The sequence below is a fragment of the Trichosurus vulpecula genome, chromosome 2, assembly GCF_011100635.1.
Source record: "Trichosurus vulpecula isolate mTriVul1 chromosome 2, mTriVul1.pri, whole genome shotgun sequence".
NCBI lineage: Eukaryota > Metazoa > Chordata > Mammalia > Diprotodontia > Phalangeridae > Trichosurus > Trichosurus vulpecula.
Window position 1 is genome coordinate 227,346,797 of NC_050574.1, and position 20,564 is coordinate 227,367,360.

The 20,564-nt window shown below is 37.6% G+C and overlaps 1 protein-coding gene across 3 annotated transcripts in view; it reads left to right on the plus strand.

Annotated features, from left to right (window-relative positions):
* MAP3K20 (mitogen-activated protein kinase kinase kinase 20) overlaps window positions 1-20,564 on the plus strand; it is a 220,847-nt gene that overhangs the window by 157,830 nt on the left and 42,453 nt on the right. The window contains exons 12-16 of one of the 3 annotated variants that reach the window (XM_036742495.1): window positions 10,425-10,469; window positions 12,698-12,728; window positions 12,824-12,963; window positions 17,700-17,762; window positions 19,225-19,317. In XM_036742495.1, coding sequence (XP_036598390.1) covers window positions 10,425-10,469; window positions 12,698-12,728; window positions 12,824-12,963; window positions 17,700-17,762; window positions 19,225-19,317 — 372 coding nt within the window. Of the gene's footprint in view, window positions 1-426; window positions 6,249-10,424; window positions 10,470-12,697; window positions 12,729-12,823; window positions 12,964-17,699; window positions 17,763-19,224; window positions 19,318-20,564 lie in introns of those variants that run through there. The other 2 variants (XM_036742496.1, XM_036742497.1) reach the window with 2 other exon arrangements.

Below are 20,564 nucleotides of genomic sequence, written 5' to 3' on the forward strand. Positions count from 1 at the left end.
AAGCTTTCTTGATTTCTTGGTTTTGTTGGGATTTTCCATCTATTTCCTTTCACTTTTAAATGTGACAATTAAAATGAAAAAATTCTGTGGTAAAGTGAAGTGAACAGAAACTAAGAGACTGCCACCAATCCATTTTGTATACACAAAATGGAGGCTTGGAAAGTTATAATTTTTTCATTTGAAATCATGTTCCTTGTGATTATTCGTAGACTTTCCACTGGAATTTGTCCTGTCATTTGTAAAGAACAAAACAAAAATGAAACAAACTAAATTTAAATGAATTCCTTCATTAGTCCCTGAGTTCATTTCACTAACCATTTTACCTTCTGTTTAATTCTAGCTTATCTTGTGGTGCCTGTTTCCTAAATCGAGTTTGGTTTTTAACTCTCCTTTTTTTTACTTCTGTCCTTTCTTCCTTTTTGATAGCTTCTCTTGCCTCTTGCTGCAAGAATGTCTGAGGAGTCTTACTTTGAATCTAAGACAGAGGAATCAAACAGTGCAGAGATGTCATGTCAAATCACAGCAACAAGTAACGGGGAGGGAGATGGCATGAAGCAAAGTCTACAGGCCATGATGGTGATGGGCTTTGGGGATGTCTTCTCAATGAACAAAGCAGGAGCTGTCCTGCATTCGGGGATGCAGATAAACATGCAAGCCAAGCAGAATTCTTCCAAAACTACATCTAAGAGGAGGGGAAAGAAAATCAACATGGCCCTGGGGTTCAGTGAATTTGACATGTCAGAAGGTGACAATGATGATGACGGTGATGAGGATGACATGGATGACAGTAGTGAATGAAATCAGAAATCCAGAATTCTCTTAAGCCTGAAAGCAAAGCAATAAAATTTCAAATGTTCAGAAAAAAAGAAACTTGTAATTTTGATCTATATGAAAAAGTCAAGAAAGAAATCAAACACTGTGGGTTGTTTTGTTTTTTTTAGGCCAGTCACATTTACTATGGCAGCACTCTCTGTTTAGACTACTACTGATTTATTTTTGCTTAATGAAATTTTGAAGGAAAATAAGAAAAATGTTAAGAAAAAATAGACGTAGCTCACAATTCAACTGTAATGTGGTGCCTGATTACAGAAATTTCTGTGGCTTAAAAAAAAGTACAATTGACTTTCATGCTGAGGACATTTTAACATATTTGAAACATGAGTGTTTTGTACTGTGTATTTGGCTTAATTTTATTTCCCTCTTGCTATGGATAAAGATATTTGTATTTCAAGCAAATGCTTCTGGCTCCTATTTCAACCTAAATACTTGTTTCTGCTGTTAACCTAAGTCAGACCAGTGAATTTCTTACATATTTATTTTGTATGAAAATACTTGGTGATGTCAGAAATGCTTGGTTGTGACTGAAATTTTTGACAAAAGTACCTGAGATCGAAGAAAGTTGTTTCAAACACCTATCTTCGGTAATACCCAAACAAAGAACATTTTCAACACCAAATTACTATTTGTATAGGATCTCATCCCAAAGTGTCCTAGTGCTTCTTGAAACACAGTTGCTTAAAGTAAAACCTGAGCAATTTTATCAATAACATGTTAGTGAAAGGAAGACTACTCATTTTTGAAACTGACAGCAAATGCTAGAGTCCTTTCTATTTATCTCTACGAGCCTTGGAGACTTATCAATGCACTTTCCTCTTAAAAGTTACCTTGTACTTTATGTAAATGAACTCACACTTTATGTATTAGAAAAAGGCTCCTGTTGATGGGGGCACCACCTTCCAGCCTTTTGGGCCCTAAACATGGCCCTATTTTCAATGACCAATAGAGATGAAATGGTAATCCTGGATCCTAAATCTATTTTTCAGAAGAAATTAACCATCGTGAAATAAAATTCAAAGGAAAAATGACTATAATTATTTAGGGAGAATAGCACCAGATTCTGTAGCTGAATAGCTCTCCACCATGACCTAATCACTAATTTAGTTCTCAGACACTTCCCCAGAATCATCTGTATGCTGCTATGCCTCTTTCTGCAGTGACTCAGAGACGCCAGTGCTTCTACAGAGAAGCTGATAGTTATTTCTCTGGTGACTGCTTGAGAAACCTGGCAAAGCTAAGATGTTTTCTAAATGAAGTAGTGTCAGCAATCTGTTTCCAGACTAAATTATGAAGCAATTTATTTTTTTCTCGAAACTAAATCCCATAAAATGCCTTTGGTGGCATTTTTTTCCCTTAAAAAAAACCTAAAGAAGGCCACCACAAAGGTTATTAGCTACACATATATCAATTGCCATTTCCAATCACATTAGCTAATCCAAGCCTGATATCAAACCTCCTGGGATTTGAAAACTTTCATTCTCCAAGACCCTTTTGAAAGATCCCAAAGAGATCTATGTAAGTTGTGCCAGCTTCCCGGCTTGGAGTAAATATTAAGATTTTTTTGCAAGTGATATGTGAAACAATTTTTCTTGCCAGTAGAGCTAAAAAAAAATAAAATATGAGTGGCCTCAGTCTTTCTTGGGAAACCAGTTTTGAGTAGTTTTTGTTCCTGTAGTCATTGGGAACATGAAGGTAGAACAATATAGTTTCCAAATGAAGAAAACTAGTGTCAGGCCAGGCACACAAACAGGTGAATTCTCTTGTACCCTGAGGGCTATTGCAAAGCATTAGTGACCATCCATCAAATTCTTCTGAGCTATTTACACACCTTTGGAACGTGTATTAATGCCAAAGTCATTAGTATTCATCCTAAGTCAATATAAAGAAAGAATAAGTTCATGATGACCCCTGTTAATTGACCCTTGGGTTAGAGACTGAGTTTGTGAAATGCCATACAAAAGATAATTCTCCTCCCACTGTTCCAACAGGAGCAGTGCCTAGTGACTAACATACTTGTGCCCTCCAGGCATTGTTCTGGTGGGGATCCGATACTTTCCAAAGCCCACAGTCTTTCAAATTTAGGCAGAACTATTAGTGTAGTAGTAGACAAAAAAGGAGAGATGAAGGAAAGCTTTTCCTGCTAGGATCCTAAAAAGGTAGAGACAAGAATGTGCTTCAGATCTTTCATCTTGCATAAGCAAAGGAAAATGTGTCTGTGCATGCTACTCTTCTTGTATCTGGGCACTTTATATGTTAAAAAACAGAAACAAAACAAAACAAAAAACCCTTACCTTTTGATCAACAAATTAGGACATATAAACGAATGGGAAAGTGGGATTTACCTCCTTTTAATATGTCAATCGATTGGAAGATTGTCGTATTAGAAGTTAGAACCCAGAGAGTCAGGGACAGTTGGCATTATGTGCTTTAGTTTTGCCACTGACCAGAGCTGCTTTTCTTTGTCAATTTCCTCATCAGTGTAGGGATGGTAGCAGCTGGCCAAGATCACACTAAGAGTGTGCTATAAGATAATACATCTGTGCTATAATAGACCCAGTGCCATCAAGGAGGAGAGTGTGTATTACTCTCTTCCAAGAGCTGTATCCTGAACTCCTTCTGAACACTCAGGGAATACTTAGTCATTTCACTGCTTTGGGGCAGCGTGGCCCCTTCATTTGTCCAGAAAGGCCCAGGCATCAATGAAAGCGGAAAGGTGTGTTCAGAATTAGCAGCAGGAAAGGCCCCTAGAGATTATTTAGTCAACCCTCTCGTTTTAGAGTTGAGGGAATGGAGAGGAAGGAGAAGCAACATGACTTACTTGCCCCAGGTCACACAACAAATTCAGTTCAATTCAACAAACAATTATTAAATATATTATGTGTGTATGTATAATACATTATCATACACAGTATACATTAGATTTCATCCCTGTCCTCAAAGAGCATAGAGTCAATTAAAGAGATATGAAACATATAAGAGCTGGAATCAGAAACCATTTCTAACTCCTATAGTTATGTAATAGATGCACTGGATGACGCACATTTCTAATAAACTTCATTTAGGTCAGGGCTACTTGATAGTAATTTTTTAAAATGTAATCATATTTCAGCACAACTGATGAAAAGCAAAGGAAGATATTGGCCAGTGTTAAGCCTGAATTTTGAAAGTTTCCTGCTGCCACATCATCATTTCTTGTTAGAATGATCCTTTATCCAGCATCATTTGGTAGAATTTAGCAAAGCACAGGTTCTTCTTTGAATCTTTAAAAGAAATACTTATTGAATTAATGCAAAATCATAGAGGTGGTTTTCATTGTATAGTTTATAATCTACTTTTATTCAGCTTCTACTCAACTTTAGAATATCTCCCCCAAAACCTAACATGCTAGTGTAGATTTTATCTCACAACTGTAACTAGCTCATAAAAATATGTATGTTGTTAGTAAGGACAGTTTGGGAAATGCTGAGAAATTTCAGTATTGAAAATGAGAATTGAATCTCTACATTTTTATAATCATTGTTAGGACCAGACATCTGAAGACTTATTAACTTCCCTTTAATATTTTGACTTAATTCATAAGGTTATTCAAGTAGACATTGACAGCTTTACATTCGTATTAGAGTGCCCACAGCTATTCTCCTTCAGGAGTAATAAATCAAATTGCCAAAGTCAGAGCATGCATTTTCAAAATAATAGCTGCTACATGTACACTCAGCCTGAATTAAGGATATCTATAGCTTTATCTTCTCAGCACCAAGAATAACAAGGGGTAAAACTAGTTTCCAAGGGGAAATGGGCTATTGAGATCGGTTGGAAGGACAAAATCCAACTTGGTTCATTCTCAATTACAGCGTCTCCTCAGTTCTCAGAGGAGAAAATTCAGTGAACTAGCTTTGTTACTTTATGATTCTGCCTTTCCCTCTACTCATTTTTTTTAAACAGAAATATCTGTATTTTAAAAAAACACCAGGGGTGAGGAACTCTTTTCAGATTGTGGGATCGGTGACAATAAAGACCTTAGTTTTTCAGACTTTACCAAGCAGTTTAATTAGTCACAGTGTAAGTGGCAATTAGTCACACTTTAAGAGGACATATTTGCAGTTTAAAGGAGCTAGGATAAAATCATTATTCTGTTGTATACTACCTGTGTGAAATGTAACAAGTAGCTAAACTTCTCTAGGTTCAGTTTCATTTTCTATAAAATAAGGGGGTTACCCTAGGTGATCTTTGAGATCATTTCCAGATAAATTTATGATCCTTATAATACTTTAGTCAGTTCAGATATTTGGAACTGGACCTCATTAGGTTCAAGGGACTTAATAGTCAAGTCAGCCAGTCAACAAACATTTATTATGAACTTACTATGTGCCAGGCATTGTGCTAAGTGCTGGGATACAAAGAAAGGCAAAAACATGTAGAACCCAGAAAAGCAATTCACAGTAATGCTATAGACTTGGCCTCATCTTTTTATTTTCTTTTTTTTTAAATCAAAGAAGTACAGATTTTATGATTGATAGTAAGAAATCAGTTATTCCAAGTTAAATATTATTACACTAGCAATAGTTTGCCACATATCGGAATGAGACCACACTACACAAATACTGCTAAGGTGTTACTAGCCAACTTCACCTACATTTTTTGTTCATTTTCTTTCTGTAATCAGGCACCTTTTTACACCTTTTGCAAAAGACCCCTTTTCCAGGATAGCATTTAAATATTGTCTCAGAGACAATCTGTTCTATTCTTTGCTTTTTAATGTAGCTTGATGGGCACACATGCGGCATTTTCTACAATGTAAAATTAGCCACTACCAGGAAAATCTGGAGGACAAAACATTTCATTTTCTCCCCCAGACTTCAACTTAGTGTGCGTACTCTAATGCCTGTGTGGAGCTTTCTGGTGTGGGAATATTAACTTCAGATTTAGTTTCAAGCACCTATATTAAATATTTTATATTGTGTGCTGAATGTTATAATATCTTTTTAATGTCAGATACAGTACACTGCATTTATTGCTTTTGCACTCTTGAAAAAGTTTTGTACGAAATAATAGAAAATGATACTATTTATACTCTTTAAGTGTGGTCAGATGAGCTTTGAATTGACAGCATTTTCACAATGGTTTTTTTTTTAATATTTTTTCTCTCTCTTTCTGTTGGGATATTATTCTGAGCAAGGCCGGTGCCAGAATTTTGTATAAGAATCTGTATGGAGCATGAAATTATAGTCTTGTGTGGTGAGACTTTTCCGTCATTGTCTTACATCCTAGTAGGAACTTAATATTCCAATACAAAGCCAGCAATGTATTCAGTAATCTCAATGGTGTCATACATTTCATTTTGATGTGAACTTTTTTCCTTTGCTTTCCTTTGTTCTAAAACTCTATTTTGCAATAAACATTTTGACAGTAAATTCTTTGGTTATGTGTTGCTGTGTATGCAGTGTCTGTGTTAGCTTGGATCCCCAAACACCTTCAAAAGGGATGATTGTCACATGCTTCCTACTTTTTCCCCCATCCTCTATGCAGTGCACATAGTCACACAGTATAAAAAAAAATCAGTAAAAGGACTGAACTGATACGACAATGGGGTAGAGAATCAGGTGGGATTTTTTTGTATCTCAAAGAAAAGGTGGGAAGACATCTAGAAGTGTGATGTTGCTGTGGGTATTACCATGTCCCTAATGATTCTCCCACTGAAGATATTTATATTGACTATATTTATATGTTGATGAAATATGTAAAGAAAATGATAAGCCACTGAATGATTAGAGACTGTCATGTTCTTTTTTCTGTGTCCAATTTCAAAACATTTTGAAGTATGACAGCCTTTCCCCTAGTGAGACTTCATGATGTTAGATCTTTTGATGCCCTCCAGTGGGTTCAACCAATCAGATATCCAAACTGAAGAGCCTAGTGGCCTCTCATTTAAGAGTTTGGGGATGAGTCATCTTTAAGGTTCTCATTTCTGTAAATATCAAAAGATACATTCTATTCTATGCCTCTAAATTCTTCATGAGAATAGCACCAAAATTACTGACTTTGACCACTACAAATTCAGCCATAAATAAGATTCCATGCAACATGTTCATTTCTAGATTGTGTTTGGTTCAGCATTTGGAATCTGTATAGGTCCCTTGCATCCCCATACCATCCCCTGGGGTGGGGGTGGGGTGGAAATTTCGCTTAATGAGAAGAAATATTTCTTTAGTTTTCTGTTATTTCTTGAACTGCTAAAAAGTTTCTCATTTTACATTTGGTTTTGTGTTTTGTGGGGAGGGGAATGATTTGCCTTTACAGCTGCATCCAGCTGTTTGGTAAAGCAAGCAAGTCTGTAATGTATTTTCTTTGATCCAGCTTAGCTTTATAATCCGTTCCCCTAGTTATCTCCTCTTCCTTTTCTTTAAAACAGGTGAGTACATGCATTTGGTAGCCTCTGAAAGCATCTATTAAAGAGGGAAGGAGAATAGGAAAGGGTTGCATTCATGTAGTGTACCCTGAGAGGACAATGAAGACAGCATACTTAGTCCATAGAATAACAGAGATTTCAAAAGTATAATGAGAATTCTTCTGAAAGACTTATAACAAAGCACCAAAAGTGTATTAACCTAGATATTTAATATGGAGACTCTTAAAAATTCTGCCTCCTAACTTTCAGACTTCCCCCTTAAATCTGGTTTCATCCAACCTATCAAAATGAGTTTCCCACTACTACCCAGAATGAACTTTCTACCCTGTCTTCTCACTGTCCCAGAGCTTCTTCTTATCTTTCCTGTTCCTACTTTCTTGCCTCTGTTTGTGTTTTCCCTTTGCCCAGAATATTCACCCTTCTCTAAGCCAAATCCTATCTATCATTTAAGTCCCAACCCAACCACCTCTTCCCCTAATTACTATAACCCATTGTTTTCCTTCTATCTTGAACTCCTAGTACCTTAATCCGCATATACTGTCTTCTTTTGATATTTGTATGGTTTTCCTAACTGGACTGTAAACTTCTTGAAGGTAGTATCCTCCTTTTATTTTTCTTCATTATCCTCTATAACACCTAGCACAATGCTAATTGCTCAACAAATACTAGATAATTGTAGAAGCTGCGCCATACTGGGAAAAGTTGCAATTTCTGGAGTCAGAACACTCCCTAGGCTTCAGCTTCTTCATTTGTGAAATGAAGGGGTTGAACTGGATGGCCTCTTAGCTTGACAACTTCTGATCTTATAAGCCCCTAGACTTTCCCTTCGCTATTCCTCTTTTACACAAGATCCAAATAATTTTTTTTTCTTAGACATAGATCTGACCATGCCACTCCTCTTCTCTGCATTGGTATCCCATGGCCACAGGAACAAATTACACTCTACAGGCTAACATTTAAGGCCTTTGAGAACCTGACTCCAACCTACCTTTCCAAAATTATTTCATATCACTCCCCTTCATGCAATCATGTTCCAGTCAAATTGGATTATCAGTTGTTTCCCAATCCCATTCTGTACTCCCCTGTCTCTGTGCATGCCATCCCTCATGCTTCAAACATAAGTCTTTCACATCTCCATCTGTCAAAATCCTTCTCTTCTTCCAAAGCCTATTCCAAGGGCTACCCTCTCCAGTAAGATTTCTCTGATCCTCTTCCAAGCTAACTGGGCTCTCTCATTCTCCTCTTATTTTTACAGAATCTTAACTAGATCTTTCCTTTGCCCTTATAGCATTCTACTTTAGTTGATGCATGTTGATATACATTTCTTATCCCTCTTATTGGATCTGTAAGCTCCTCAAGGGGGAGTACTGTGCAGTTTTTTTATTTGGGGGTTTTTCTTGTCCCCAGTACCTAGCATAATGCCTTTCAAATAATAGGTATTTGGTGAAATGAAATTAGTAATTAGCCAGCACACCGTCTGATTTTTTTTATATTGAAAATAAAAACCACCTTGAACTTAGCCCTTTTTCTCCTCATTCAGCAAAAAAGTGTCTTGTTCAGGGGGATTAGGAAGATGAAGGGCTATTTTCAGTGCAATCCTACTAGAGATTCAAACATTTTTGAGGTTAAATTCCTAAAAGTTGTGGGCTGTATCTTACTATCATTCAATTCATGAGTCTCATGCTGATGTTGATGGATCTTTAGAATCCCCCAGAATGTAAGTTCATTGAGGGCAGGAATTGTTTCATTTTTGTCTCTGTATCACCAACTCCTAATACAGAACAAGTCCTTAATAAATGCTTGTTCACTGATTGGTCTTTGGCACCAAAAACAATTTCTGATGAACATTTCCATATAAAGGCCTCTTAGGTGTCAAACACAGCAGGCGGGCTACACACACCATTCCCAAATGTGGGAGTACATCTAGAACCAGATTAAAATGTCATTGGGAAATATTTACAAAATAAATTGAAATATAGTAAAATGTAGATAATATCACATTTTAAAACTAAGTCAATTTGTGGCTCACAGGGATATGTGGACTAGTGGCCTCCATTTCTATTTAAATTTGATACCACAGTCTTAGGGGATATATGCATGTCTGTGTCAAAATAACAGCAAATCTTACCTTTTAATTAGTTCCAACTCCTTCCCCAAGAAAATGTTTCTTATCACTGTGGCTATGATTATCTGCGATATATACCAGTAACTTGGTTTCTTGTTACTGTTTTATACACATCCTTATATTTATATCCACCATTCCCTATAATTGCTTGGTTCCCATCATTAGCTAAAAATCCTGGGGGAGGTTCTGTCTGACATTTGTCACAAAAGAGCTTCAAACACTAAAACCATCATGAAATGTAATATCAGTGTAGGGATGTTTACGGTCTTAATTCTTGATATTTTCTTCATTGGAGTCACCAAATAATCCCTGAAATTAGAAACAAGGTTAAGGTAAAATCTGGAAAAGTTTCTAGGCCAGTACTAAATGTACAACTATCCAAAAAAAGATTATATTTGGAGATCATGACAGCCCATTTTTCTATAGCTTCTGTTGTAGAACTCTGCACACCCAAATCAATTTGTTCATTAAAACACTAGATTCTGTCAAAATGCTTCCAAAATGACCATATAAATTACTATCAATTAATAATTGGCTGTACTAGCTGGGGGCTCCGTTGTTGAATGATGAGATACCCTTTCCTTACCAGCTCTTAATTGTTAGGGTTTTGGAGAGGAAGGATGGGGATAATCATGATTCAAATGAAATTTAGCAACTTGCATATGAAGAGAAGATCCACAGTAAAGGAAGCATCAACTTTGATGGAATCCACTATTAACAGGGTTAGGACTCATCTTAATGTGCTTCCTTAAGCACTATGGAGAAGGATTATTCTATACTGAGGAGTGAGCTACAAGTCCATTATTCCTACTCTGTACATATTTTGTTCTATATATGTTCATTAAGTTATAGCAAGTTCTTTGTGAATATTACTTGCTGCTGTTGTCAAAATCCATGGAATACTCATAAATACATCTTATGATCAGACAAAGAATATTGACTTAGTCAAGCCTAAAGGACCAACCAGGTCAAATTGACTGGCAAAAATTAAGAGAAAGAACTAGGCCAAAAGAGAGTGGTATTATTACTCTTTTCTCCTTCGTATTTCCCATGCAGCTGCTGCCATCCTTTGAGATTGGTGCATGGACAGAAGATGATGTGGTAAGCATCTTTGATTATTCCATTAATTCTTTCTGGACATATTTAGAATAAACTTAGCAATAAGCACTTAAGTGAAAATGGAAGTGACTATAGCCATTGAAGAGTCTATGAGCTTTATATTTCTAGTTTTCTTATTATATCCATTGAAGATTTAAAGTGACTCTTTAAGAGCAAAACAAAGACCATTTGAAGCCATGCAAATACCCTGTGCTCACATTGACTGATCTGGAAGGTGATCAAACCATAAGTGAATATGGTTGAAAAGTCACAAGGATACATCAGGGTACACTTCAGGACTAAGTGGCCATAATCTTTTTGGTTTGTTTTGGTTTTTAAGAAACCTGACTAAGCTACTAAATTAGGTAGAGACTGGAATTCTGCACAGCTGTATAGTATTTCTGCCCCTCCTGCTACTTGTTGCCATCTTTAGTTTAAACTCCCCACAATGGAAACACAAGGGAATTCCTCAAAGTCTCTGCAGATCCTAAGAACCCAGTGGGTTTCTGAAAATTGGGTAGGGCTTCTAAGTGTCCATATGTTCAAAAAAAGGCCTCATTGTAGCTCATCTATCTTCAAGGTGAAACTCTAGTAGCCATCTTACTTAGCCCTTAGTACTTTTAGTCCTCAGTCTCTCTGCATGCAAACAGGGATGAATTTTCCTTAGGGATATAATGAAAATTAGCTAGATGACATCCAGATACCCAGAGTTTAGCTCTATACGCTCAGGAGATCATTTTGATGGAAAGTATAAATAGGTCAGATATAATGCAGTGCCTAGAAGAGATGGGCTACCATACCAGTAGAGAGATCTAGGCTTTCTTCCTTTATCACTCCTAAAGGATCTGCTGGAGGTATGATATGGACTTCTGGTGGTCATGGACCAGACTACTTTGGGTTAATGAAGAACAGGCACCATCTAAAATCTTTGACACAATCAGGGTTATGGGTCTCCATCAGTGCCTTTTACAAGGTTTCTCTAGCACCATTTTTAACACTGGGTATAATGAGAAATTTTTACAGTGGGTCTTATGAGAAAAGAAAAAAACATTCTTGAGAAAAAATTTCTTCTGGTATTAATCATTTTAGAAACTCAAATTTAAACATACTGTATACTGAAAACATTGAGGTCAGTGGGCTAAAAGCTATCATAGAATGAAATGATAAGCTTGTGTTTGATAATAAGAGCTTGCACCATTATGGTTTTAATGTGAGAAAAAAATGTTCAAAGGAGGAAACTGAGTCACAGAGCAGTTAAACAATTTGTCCAAGATCTCAAAACTAATTACTGACTAGGCCTAGAATCCAAGTTTCATGCCCTCTGATCCATTTTTCCCCATTCTGCCATTTAACAATAATAACAAACATTTTATATACATTATCTCATTTCAGCATCTTTAACAACTCTGTGAGGTGGGGACTACAGGTCTTGTCCATGTTACTTAGATGATGAAACTGAAGCCCAGAGAGCTTAAGTGATTCATTCTTGATCATACTGCTAGTAAGTGGCAGAGGTTGGATTTGAATCCAGGTGTCACCTGCTCCAAGCCTGGCAGTGTATTCACTATTTCATTCTGCCTCTCATAGTGTCTAGGACTGATAGAGTCCTTGTGTGAATTCCCTCAGTGATGGCTAGATAGTTAGGACCACATTTAACTCTTTCAATAAGGATCGGGACTAGACCTGTAATCTCATTATAGAGAATTCCTGGATAAGGAAACTCCCTCTTACCAATGCTTAGAGAGTGGCCCAGAGCACAGGGAGGCTAAATGATTTGTCCAGTCGTACAGCCCCGATGTTTTCAGAGGCAGAACTTGATCTCTTGGGTGCAGGGCTAGCTCTCTTTCCATTATACCATATAGCTTCTCAACTCTTGTAATAAGTGGAAAATATAAATCCCAAACATTCTTTAGAAACAAAATTTCCATGAGATTCCCAAACTCCTTAACAAGACACATATGTTGTTTTAGAGAGTCATTAAATACCTCTAGTGTTAACCTTAAAATCCTACTACTACAAATGTTAAGACCTTTCATTTTCCCTTGGAAGCAGAACCAGAAATTCAAATTTAAGGAAAAATATATAGATAGATATAGATATAGATTCAGTAGTTCGATATTAAACCTGGCCACAAGTGCCATGTAAATTTTCAAAAAAAAAATCTATGTTAGTGTCAAAAAAAAGTGCCAACAAAACTGCATTTAAAACTATATTTTCCCTTTCTTTCACAGTACTTTTGGATGCAACAACTCACTAGAAAAGGCAAGTGGAATAATACTTTCTTAATTCATGGATTTAGTTTCCTTTGAGACCTAGTTTAGCCTGATTCCTTTTGTTTATTTTCCACTACTCCTTAGGTGATTCTTCAGAAGAGATGAGCATATATGCAACCTTGTTTAAAGAAAATAACATCACTGGGAAACGGCTTCTACTTCTCGATGAGGAGGACTTAAAGGACATGGGCATTGTCTCTAAGGGACACATAATTCATATAAAGGTATTTAGAGAAGACATATTGAAAATACGAATCTACATCCTGTGATTACCAACAAGCATCATAGTTTAAATGCTAGAATTAAGACTACCCAAATTTTGGCCAGTGCCCTAAGCTTCATCCAGAAAGTTTTAAAACATTGAAATAGTCAAAACAGCATTTATTAAGCACCTGCTGTATGTCAGGCACTATGCTAAGCACTACAGATACAAGGAAAGGTCAAATCTTCCTCCCCCACCAAAAAAAAATGCCCAAAGTAGTACCTCCTCTAATGGAGCTCACACTCGAATGGAGAAAACAAGATGCAAACAACTGAATAAATTGGAGGTAATCTCAGAGAAAAAGCACTAGCATTAAGGGGAACCAGAAAAGATTTCTTTCAGCAAAAAAGACTTTAGCTAAGACTTGAAGGAAGCCAGGAGAAGGAGATAAGGAGAGATAATTTGAGAAAGGGGGGAACAGCCATTGAAAATGCCTAAAATTGGAAGATGGAGTGTCTTGTGAGAAGAATATAAAGGAGTCCAGAGTACGTGGAAGAAATAAGGTGTCAGCAACATGACTAATATGGAATAATGTTTTACATGATTGTACATGTATAACCAATATCAGACTGCTTGACATCTTGGGGAGTGGGTTCAGGAAGGAGGGAGGAAGAAAATATTGGGAACTCAAAATCTTTCAAAAGATGAATGTTGAAAATTGCCTTTACAATTAATTGGAAAAAAATAAAATACTATAAAATAAAATAAAATCATAAAAAAGAAATAAGGTGTAAGAAGACTGCAAATGTAGGAGAGGGCTAGGTTATGAAAGGCTTTAAATGCCAAACAGAGAATTTTGTATTTGAGTCTAGAGTGATCGGAAGCCATTGGAGTCTATTGAATGAGGCATATGGGAAGAGGGGGCTCATTAACATGGTCAGACCTTCACTTTAGGGAAAAATCAATTTGACAGTTGACTGAAGCATAGGTCAGAGCCAGGGGACACTTGAGGTGGGAAGACCAACCAGAAGATTACTTCACTAGTGATGAAAGCCTGCCCCAGAGTGGTGGCAGTGACAGAGTAGAGAAGGGGACATCCTCAAGAGATGTTATGAAGGAAGAATCAACAGGACTTGGCAACAGATTGGATGTAGGAAGGGAGAGAGGGTGAGGAGTTGAAGATAACAACTAGGTTGGGACTTGAAGGATAGTAGTGCCTTCAACAATAATAGTAGTCAGGAAAGAAAACAAAGGGGACAATTGATTAATTCCATAACTTAATGATTTTGAATTGGAGTGGGTATCCACACACATATTCTGATGTTCCACTTGTACTCATCCAGTCTACTTACAAAGTCTTCATGTATTTCCAAAGATTCTTACTCAAGGCTGTTGCAGGGAGTTTCAGAATTAAACCACTAAAGAGGGGATTCTGGGAAGATGGCAGAGTAGGTCAGAAAATTCCAGACTCTCCAAATTTCCTCCACAAACAGACAGAACATCACTTCAGAATGAATGTAGAGGGGCAGCTAGGTGGTGCAGTGAGTAGAGTGCAGGCCCTGGAGTCAGGAGGACCTAAGTTCAAATCCAGCCTCAGACACTTGACACACTTACTAGCTGTGTGACCTTGGGCAAGTCACTTAACCCCAATTGCCCTGCCTTCGCCCCTCCAAAAAAACCAAAATGAATGTAGAGAGACAAAAATAAAAGGGTAAAGCAATTGTCCTCCTAAGACAACTTGAGAAGACCTCCAGGGGCTGAGCTTTCTGAAATTTAGATACTAAAAAAAATGTTTAACTGTTGAAGCTAAATGAGACAGCATAATATGATGGAGCAGTACTGTATTTGGAGTGAGAGGACCTTTGTTAAAATCATAGTCCTGGCTTTTTACTACTTGAGTGACCTTGAGAAAGTAATTTGATTTTTCTGGACCTTAGTTCCTACATCAGACAGATGAAGAGATTGCACTTATTTATGCCTCAAGGTCCTTTCCAGACCTAAATCCTATGAGCTAATGATTATTTGTCAGAGGTACTTCTCCAGGATGCTCTTTTAAGGAATAAAACAAGACCACTTTTTCCCATTAGGAGTAAGAGAATAGTACTTAGACAAGAGAATAAAGGAAAAAATTCTGAGAATCAACTTCACGTCAAGTTCTAATGCCCTCATAATACCTCCAACAATACCCCAGTGCTCTTAAAATTGCCAGTCAATTATAGACAATGACTAACCTCAAGCTCTCTTTCTAGAGAATTCCCCTTTAATGGCAAAAAGAGAACCAGTCCACTCAGGTTGGCTTTCTGCATCCTGCAGTTGATTAAGGCTTCCCAGTGAAGGTAGCCTCTGAGTATAACCAAAGGAAATTAGCTCTTTTGCATGAGTTTACATTGCTTACAAATATACTATTACATGATACAAAAATTCAGCCTCTTTTCTCTTATTGGGATAAAGTACAGGCAAATGAGTGTAAACATAAACCTCAAAAAATGAGCCAACAAAGAAGTCCAGCCTGCTTATCAGGAGGCCTTCTGTCACTCTGTCATAATTAACCATTCCTTACTTAAGCCATTCCATATAAAGAGTGTTTTTCTGTATTACAAAGGTCCCAAGTAGAAGCACATGTGATTGCATTGTACAAAAGCTCACCCTTAAAAAATGAATTAATTAAAAAAACAACTCACCCTCAACACTAGTTCTATACCTCTATTTAAGAGAAGCCTGGAGAGAATGGGGATGCTATGTGATGACTGCAGAATATTGATGGTGCTGGGTATGGGAAGTTTGCAGGAGATCCAAACAAGACTCAGAAATAGAATCATTCTGTTTCTTGTGCATATCAGAGGCCAATGATTGGACAGATTTCACAAGATGTCAGTGCAGGCAACTTCTGGGAGTATGGTTGGAAAGGGTGAGGGGTAGTATTTTTCCCACCATCAAAAAATGTTAGCTTTGGGGCAGCTAGCTGGCACAGTGGGTAGAGCACTGGCCCTGGAGTCAGGAGGACCTGAGTTCAAATCCAGCCTCAGACACTTGACAGACTTGCTAGCTATGTGACCTTGGGCAAGTCACTTAACCCCAATTGTCCTGCCTTCCTCCCTGCCAAAAAAAAAAAAAGTTAGCTTTACTCTTTGCCATTCTATCATCGGAGGACTTGAAAACTTGTTGTCTTCAAAATTCCCCAGTTAAAAAATGAAAAAGCAAATATACTTAGCAGGGTAACACCTGGATAGGAAAGAGTGAAAGGAAGGCCCTAACGGATTTGCTCAAGGATCAGCTCCAGCAGTCCTGGAGTGTGAAGAGGTGAGAAGACACTGAAAGAGCGCCTTTGCCTTAGTGCTCACCCTTCCAGTCAGAATAAGAATCAGTGAGTCATAAAATTTTTAGACCTAGAAGGGACCTGTCATCCTTGAGAGGCCTCAAGAGCACACCCCATGCTGTAGTAGAAATAGGTTTGAATCAGGTCTCTTCCACCGTCCACTTGGATGAGCTTGGAAAAATCACTTAACCTCTCTCTAAGTTTCTTCATCCTCAAAATAAGGAGTTTGGGTCTGTTGGTTTCTAAGGGCCTCAACAGCTCTAAATCTATGAATCGTGAACCTTATTTTACATTTGAGGAAACCAAGTTTGAGTCCCTTGGTCTCAGCCCATCTCACTCTGAGAGTTGGCTAGAGGGTCAGAAAGGCCATGCAGCTGCGATACAGATGAATCTCCTTGAATGAAATAGGAGAACCAAAAGATTTTACTGTTTCTTTTCCTCCAGTACTGTTCTTCTCCACTTACCCACAGCTCCCTTCTTTCTCTGTACACTTGAAGCTCCCATGTAGAGGAACAAGGTCTGCAGAATAGGAATGGAACACCCAATAAGTATTCATTACATTGTCAAGTGTCAACAGCTTTCATTTTTCTTTAAAAAAAAAAGGCATCTAATTCCTCCCCTCTCCCCTCCACATTTGGTATGTTTTCCTCCCTACATGAATAACAATATGTGCTGTTCACAGAAAAACTGAATTACACCTGATGAGTATAAAAATTTTTTTAGCAATCCTTTGTGTTTCTTCAAGGGAGAGAGCTTTGGACATATCCACATGAAAGTCCTTAAAATACAATAAGCTATTTAATGGAATTCAAGCCTTGGTAAATAGTCACTGATGCGATGTTCAAGCACATGGTTGTTTTTCTCGCTGTTTTGCTGCTTGCGTGCACCAAGCAGGGTCCTGGCTGGTCACAGCTACCCCGACAGTACCTGCAAGAATATTCCATTTATTTCTTAGCTTGATATTGCCTGTCCTTGGTACATCTTCATGTTTTATTAAATAAGTGCAAACCATTCACACTTATTTGCATAGGAATAAGGTGATACTGGGACCTCCCAATTAGGAAATACCTAAGTCTGTGACTTGTAAACTCAGACAAATGCCTAGAGCACTGGGAGGTTGACTCACTTGTCCCAGGTCACAGAGCCAGTTTGTGGGTCAAATGAACTCTCTTCCTCATGGCCCTGAAGTCAATTTTTTTTTTTAAATCCACTCTATCACATTGTCTACCTCTTTGGATACTACTTTGGATAATAAGATACATTATGTTGAATGTCTCTTGAATGTTGAATATGTCGAATGTGAGATTCCCTACAGGATTAGAGTTTGCATGAAAGCTTTTGGTCTTTATATGCACTATTGGTTTTAATCATGATCTTATTACTGGGGGATCCTGGGTAACAGGCACATAATTAATTTGATTAATTTTACTTTTTTTTTACAGTCAGCCATTGAGAAATTAACAAATGATTACCTCAATTTATTTCACTTTCCACCACTAATGAAGGTAAGTGAAATCTTTTTTTTGTTAAAGATTTTGTCAACTCAGCCAGCATTTATTAAGCACCTATTATATGCTAAGCCAGGCACTGTTCTAAGCACTGGGAATACAAAGAAAGGCAAAAGACAGTCCCTGCTCTCAAGGTACTCACAGTCTAATGGGGGAGACCACCTGAAAACAACTATGTAGAGAGAAGATATATACTGCATAATTTGGAAATATTCAACAGAAGGAAGGCACTAGCATTGATGGGGTTCAGGAAAGGCTTGTGTAAAAGGTGGAATTTTAGCAAGAACTTAAAGAAAGCCAGTAGACAGAGATGAGGAGGGAGAGAAATCCAGGCATGGAGGATATAAGTGAAAAGGCCTAGAGTTGGGAGAAGGGAGGAGGGGTTCTTTTCAGAGGAACAGCAAAGAGGCCTGAAGGTGTACCTACAGTTGCTGACCCAGGAAACACTTGGCACCCATGCACCTGTCACATAATTGCCTTTATCTGCCAATGTCAGTAAAAGTTTGTTTGAAGTCTTATTAGACTGACCTAGGTGAAAAAAAGTTATCTCCACTAAACAAAAGGCTCTTTGAGAGGAAGTTTTTACAAGTTTGTCAGTAAAACACCCTTGATACCCACAGGTTGAAAGATTAACAGATATTCCTGATAAGGAGAACGTATCTCAACTTATATATCTAAGTGTTAGCAGTTGTAGTTGAAGACCTTGGCCTCCCGCCTTTCTCCAGGAGGCCTTCACCCAACATCCAGGTTCCGGAAGGAAATCTCACAGAAGGTCCTGCAGTACCACTTGCTCAGGAACCTGCGGCATTGTCTCATTCTTGTCATCTTGAATACTGTCAGCCAGATGTGCTGCTGTTTAGTGGACAGAATTAAAACCGGCCCTATTGAATATGCCGAAAGTAAATTTACACACTTTGCTGAAAAATCTTGTCCAGAGAGAGGTGTGATGAAAGATCCTCCTCTGATTTCCTAAAGGCCCTCTGTTTTCTATGCTAACATTCTGATAATCTCACATAGGAAGCCCCCACTAGGTTCAGACTGTTTTGCAGTCCCACCATGTTCTTTCTGGCTGCTACACAACAGGTATGTGGAAATAGCTGATAAACGCCTTGAACATGGGGAAGCTGTCAAGGTGAAGTCCCACAATGCATCTCAATGTGCTAAGTGCATCCCTGGTGGCAGGTGAAGTTCTTAAATTTTTCTCTGAAAAATAAGACAGTGACATTCACCTTTGAGTGCAAGAGAACTTGTATTTTGCCAGATTCTCAAAAATTTAGAGTATGTCACTTCCCTTGCATTGTATAATCAAATTCCCTGAGGAATTCTAATAATACTAGAAGTGAGATAGTAGACAGGAAAAGAAACCTTTGCTAAGTTAGTGAGACATTCCCTTCCCTCGAAGTATGAAAGTACAAAACGATAACCCCAGATTATGTGGTTTTATGTGCCTTTATTTTAGGATTCAGCCGGTGAATTAGAAGAAAATGAAGAAAAAGTTGTAAACCTTGAACTTGTTTTTGGTTTTCACTTGAAGCCAGGGACTGGCCCACACGTAAGCTAAATTTCTTTTTTATTTTTAAGTTTTATTGTGTCATTATATTTTATATCTTGGGAATTTCCTGGCATACTTGCTCCTCCCCCAGCCTGCAATAAGTTATTCCTCATAATAAAGAAAATCAGCTAAGCAAAACTTAGTGATGAAATTACCGTATTGGATAGTGCTTGCAGCATTCCACAGCCTGCATTCCCCACTTGCTTAATGAGAGGGGGAAATTGCTTTGTCCTCTCTTCTCAGAGACCAGGATTGATCGTTTTAATTAATCTGATTTCAGCTGCCTTTTGGGGTTATTTTGGTTTATAGTATTGTACACAGTGTGTCTATTTTTCTCCTTGTTCTGCTTATTTCAATCTGCCTCATACAAGTCTTCCCTTGTTTCTCTGAAATCCTCATAGTTATTATTTCTCTTGAGCAAAATAGTATTTCGCTACAAAATTCCAATTTGTTCAGCCATTCTCCAAATAATAGGCCCCTCTTGTTTCCAGTTTTGTTTTGTTTTGTTTTGTTTTGCTACTACCAAACATAATGATGGGAATATTTTAGATTTTCTATGCCTTGACCTCCTTGGGCCTCAACTCTGTTTCAAATCATTTGGATGCTTTTAAATTTACTTTATTCTATTTGTACTCTCATTGGAGATTTCCTTTATTCTACTTTAGCTCCCTAATCTATAAAGTTTTCTGCCCTTTGATAAGGGATATCATCTGTGTTCTAAATTAACATAAAATTAATAAATTAATATGAAGCAAACAAAACCAGCTGAAGGATTGCTGACCTCATAAACTGTCTCCAGGGCCAAATCTTAAGGTGTTGCCTAGTACCCATAGTGGAGAACACAAGCTAATCTTTAGTATGGGGTGAACTTTTATAGTATAGCTTTCTGATTCCACATAGAATATTTTGTAATAGAGAAAAGAAAACAACAGTGATAAATTGTGTAGAAACTTATGTAAATGTCAACATCTCAAATGCAAGACTTCTTTATAATGCTGGTGTTGGGGGTGGGGGGTAGGGTAATAGAATTAAAACCATGTTATAGCTAGCCATAGTAAATCATGCTTTTCTCTCTGTGTCATCATTCATTTATTTTACATGCATTTGTTTTACAAATGTTTCTCAGTGTGAGGCTGTTTTTACAACTAGCCTCTTCTGGTCTCCCTAAATGCTAGTGCCTGGGGTAATTAGGAAAATGGTAGTACCATCAAGAGAAATAGGAAAGCTAGAAGGAGGAACAGGTTTGG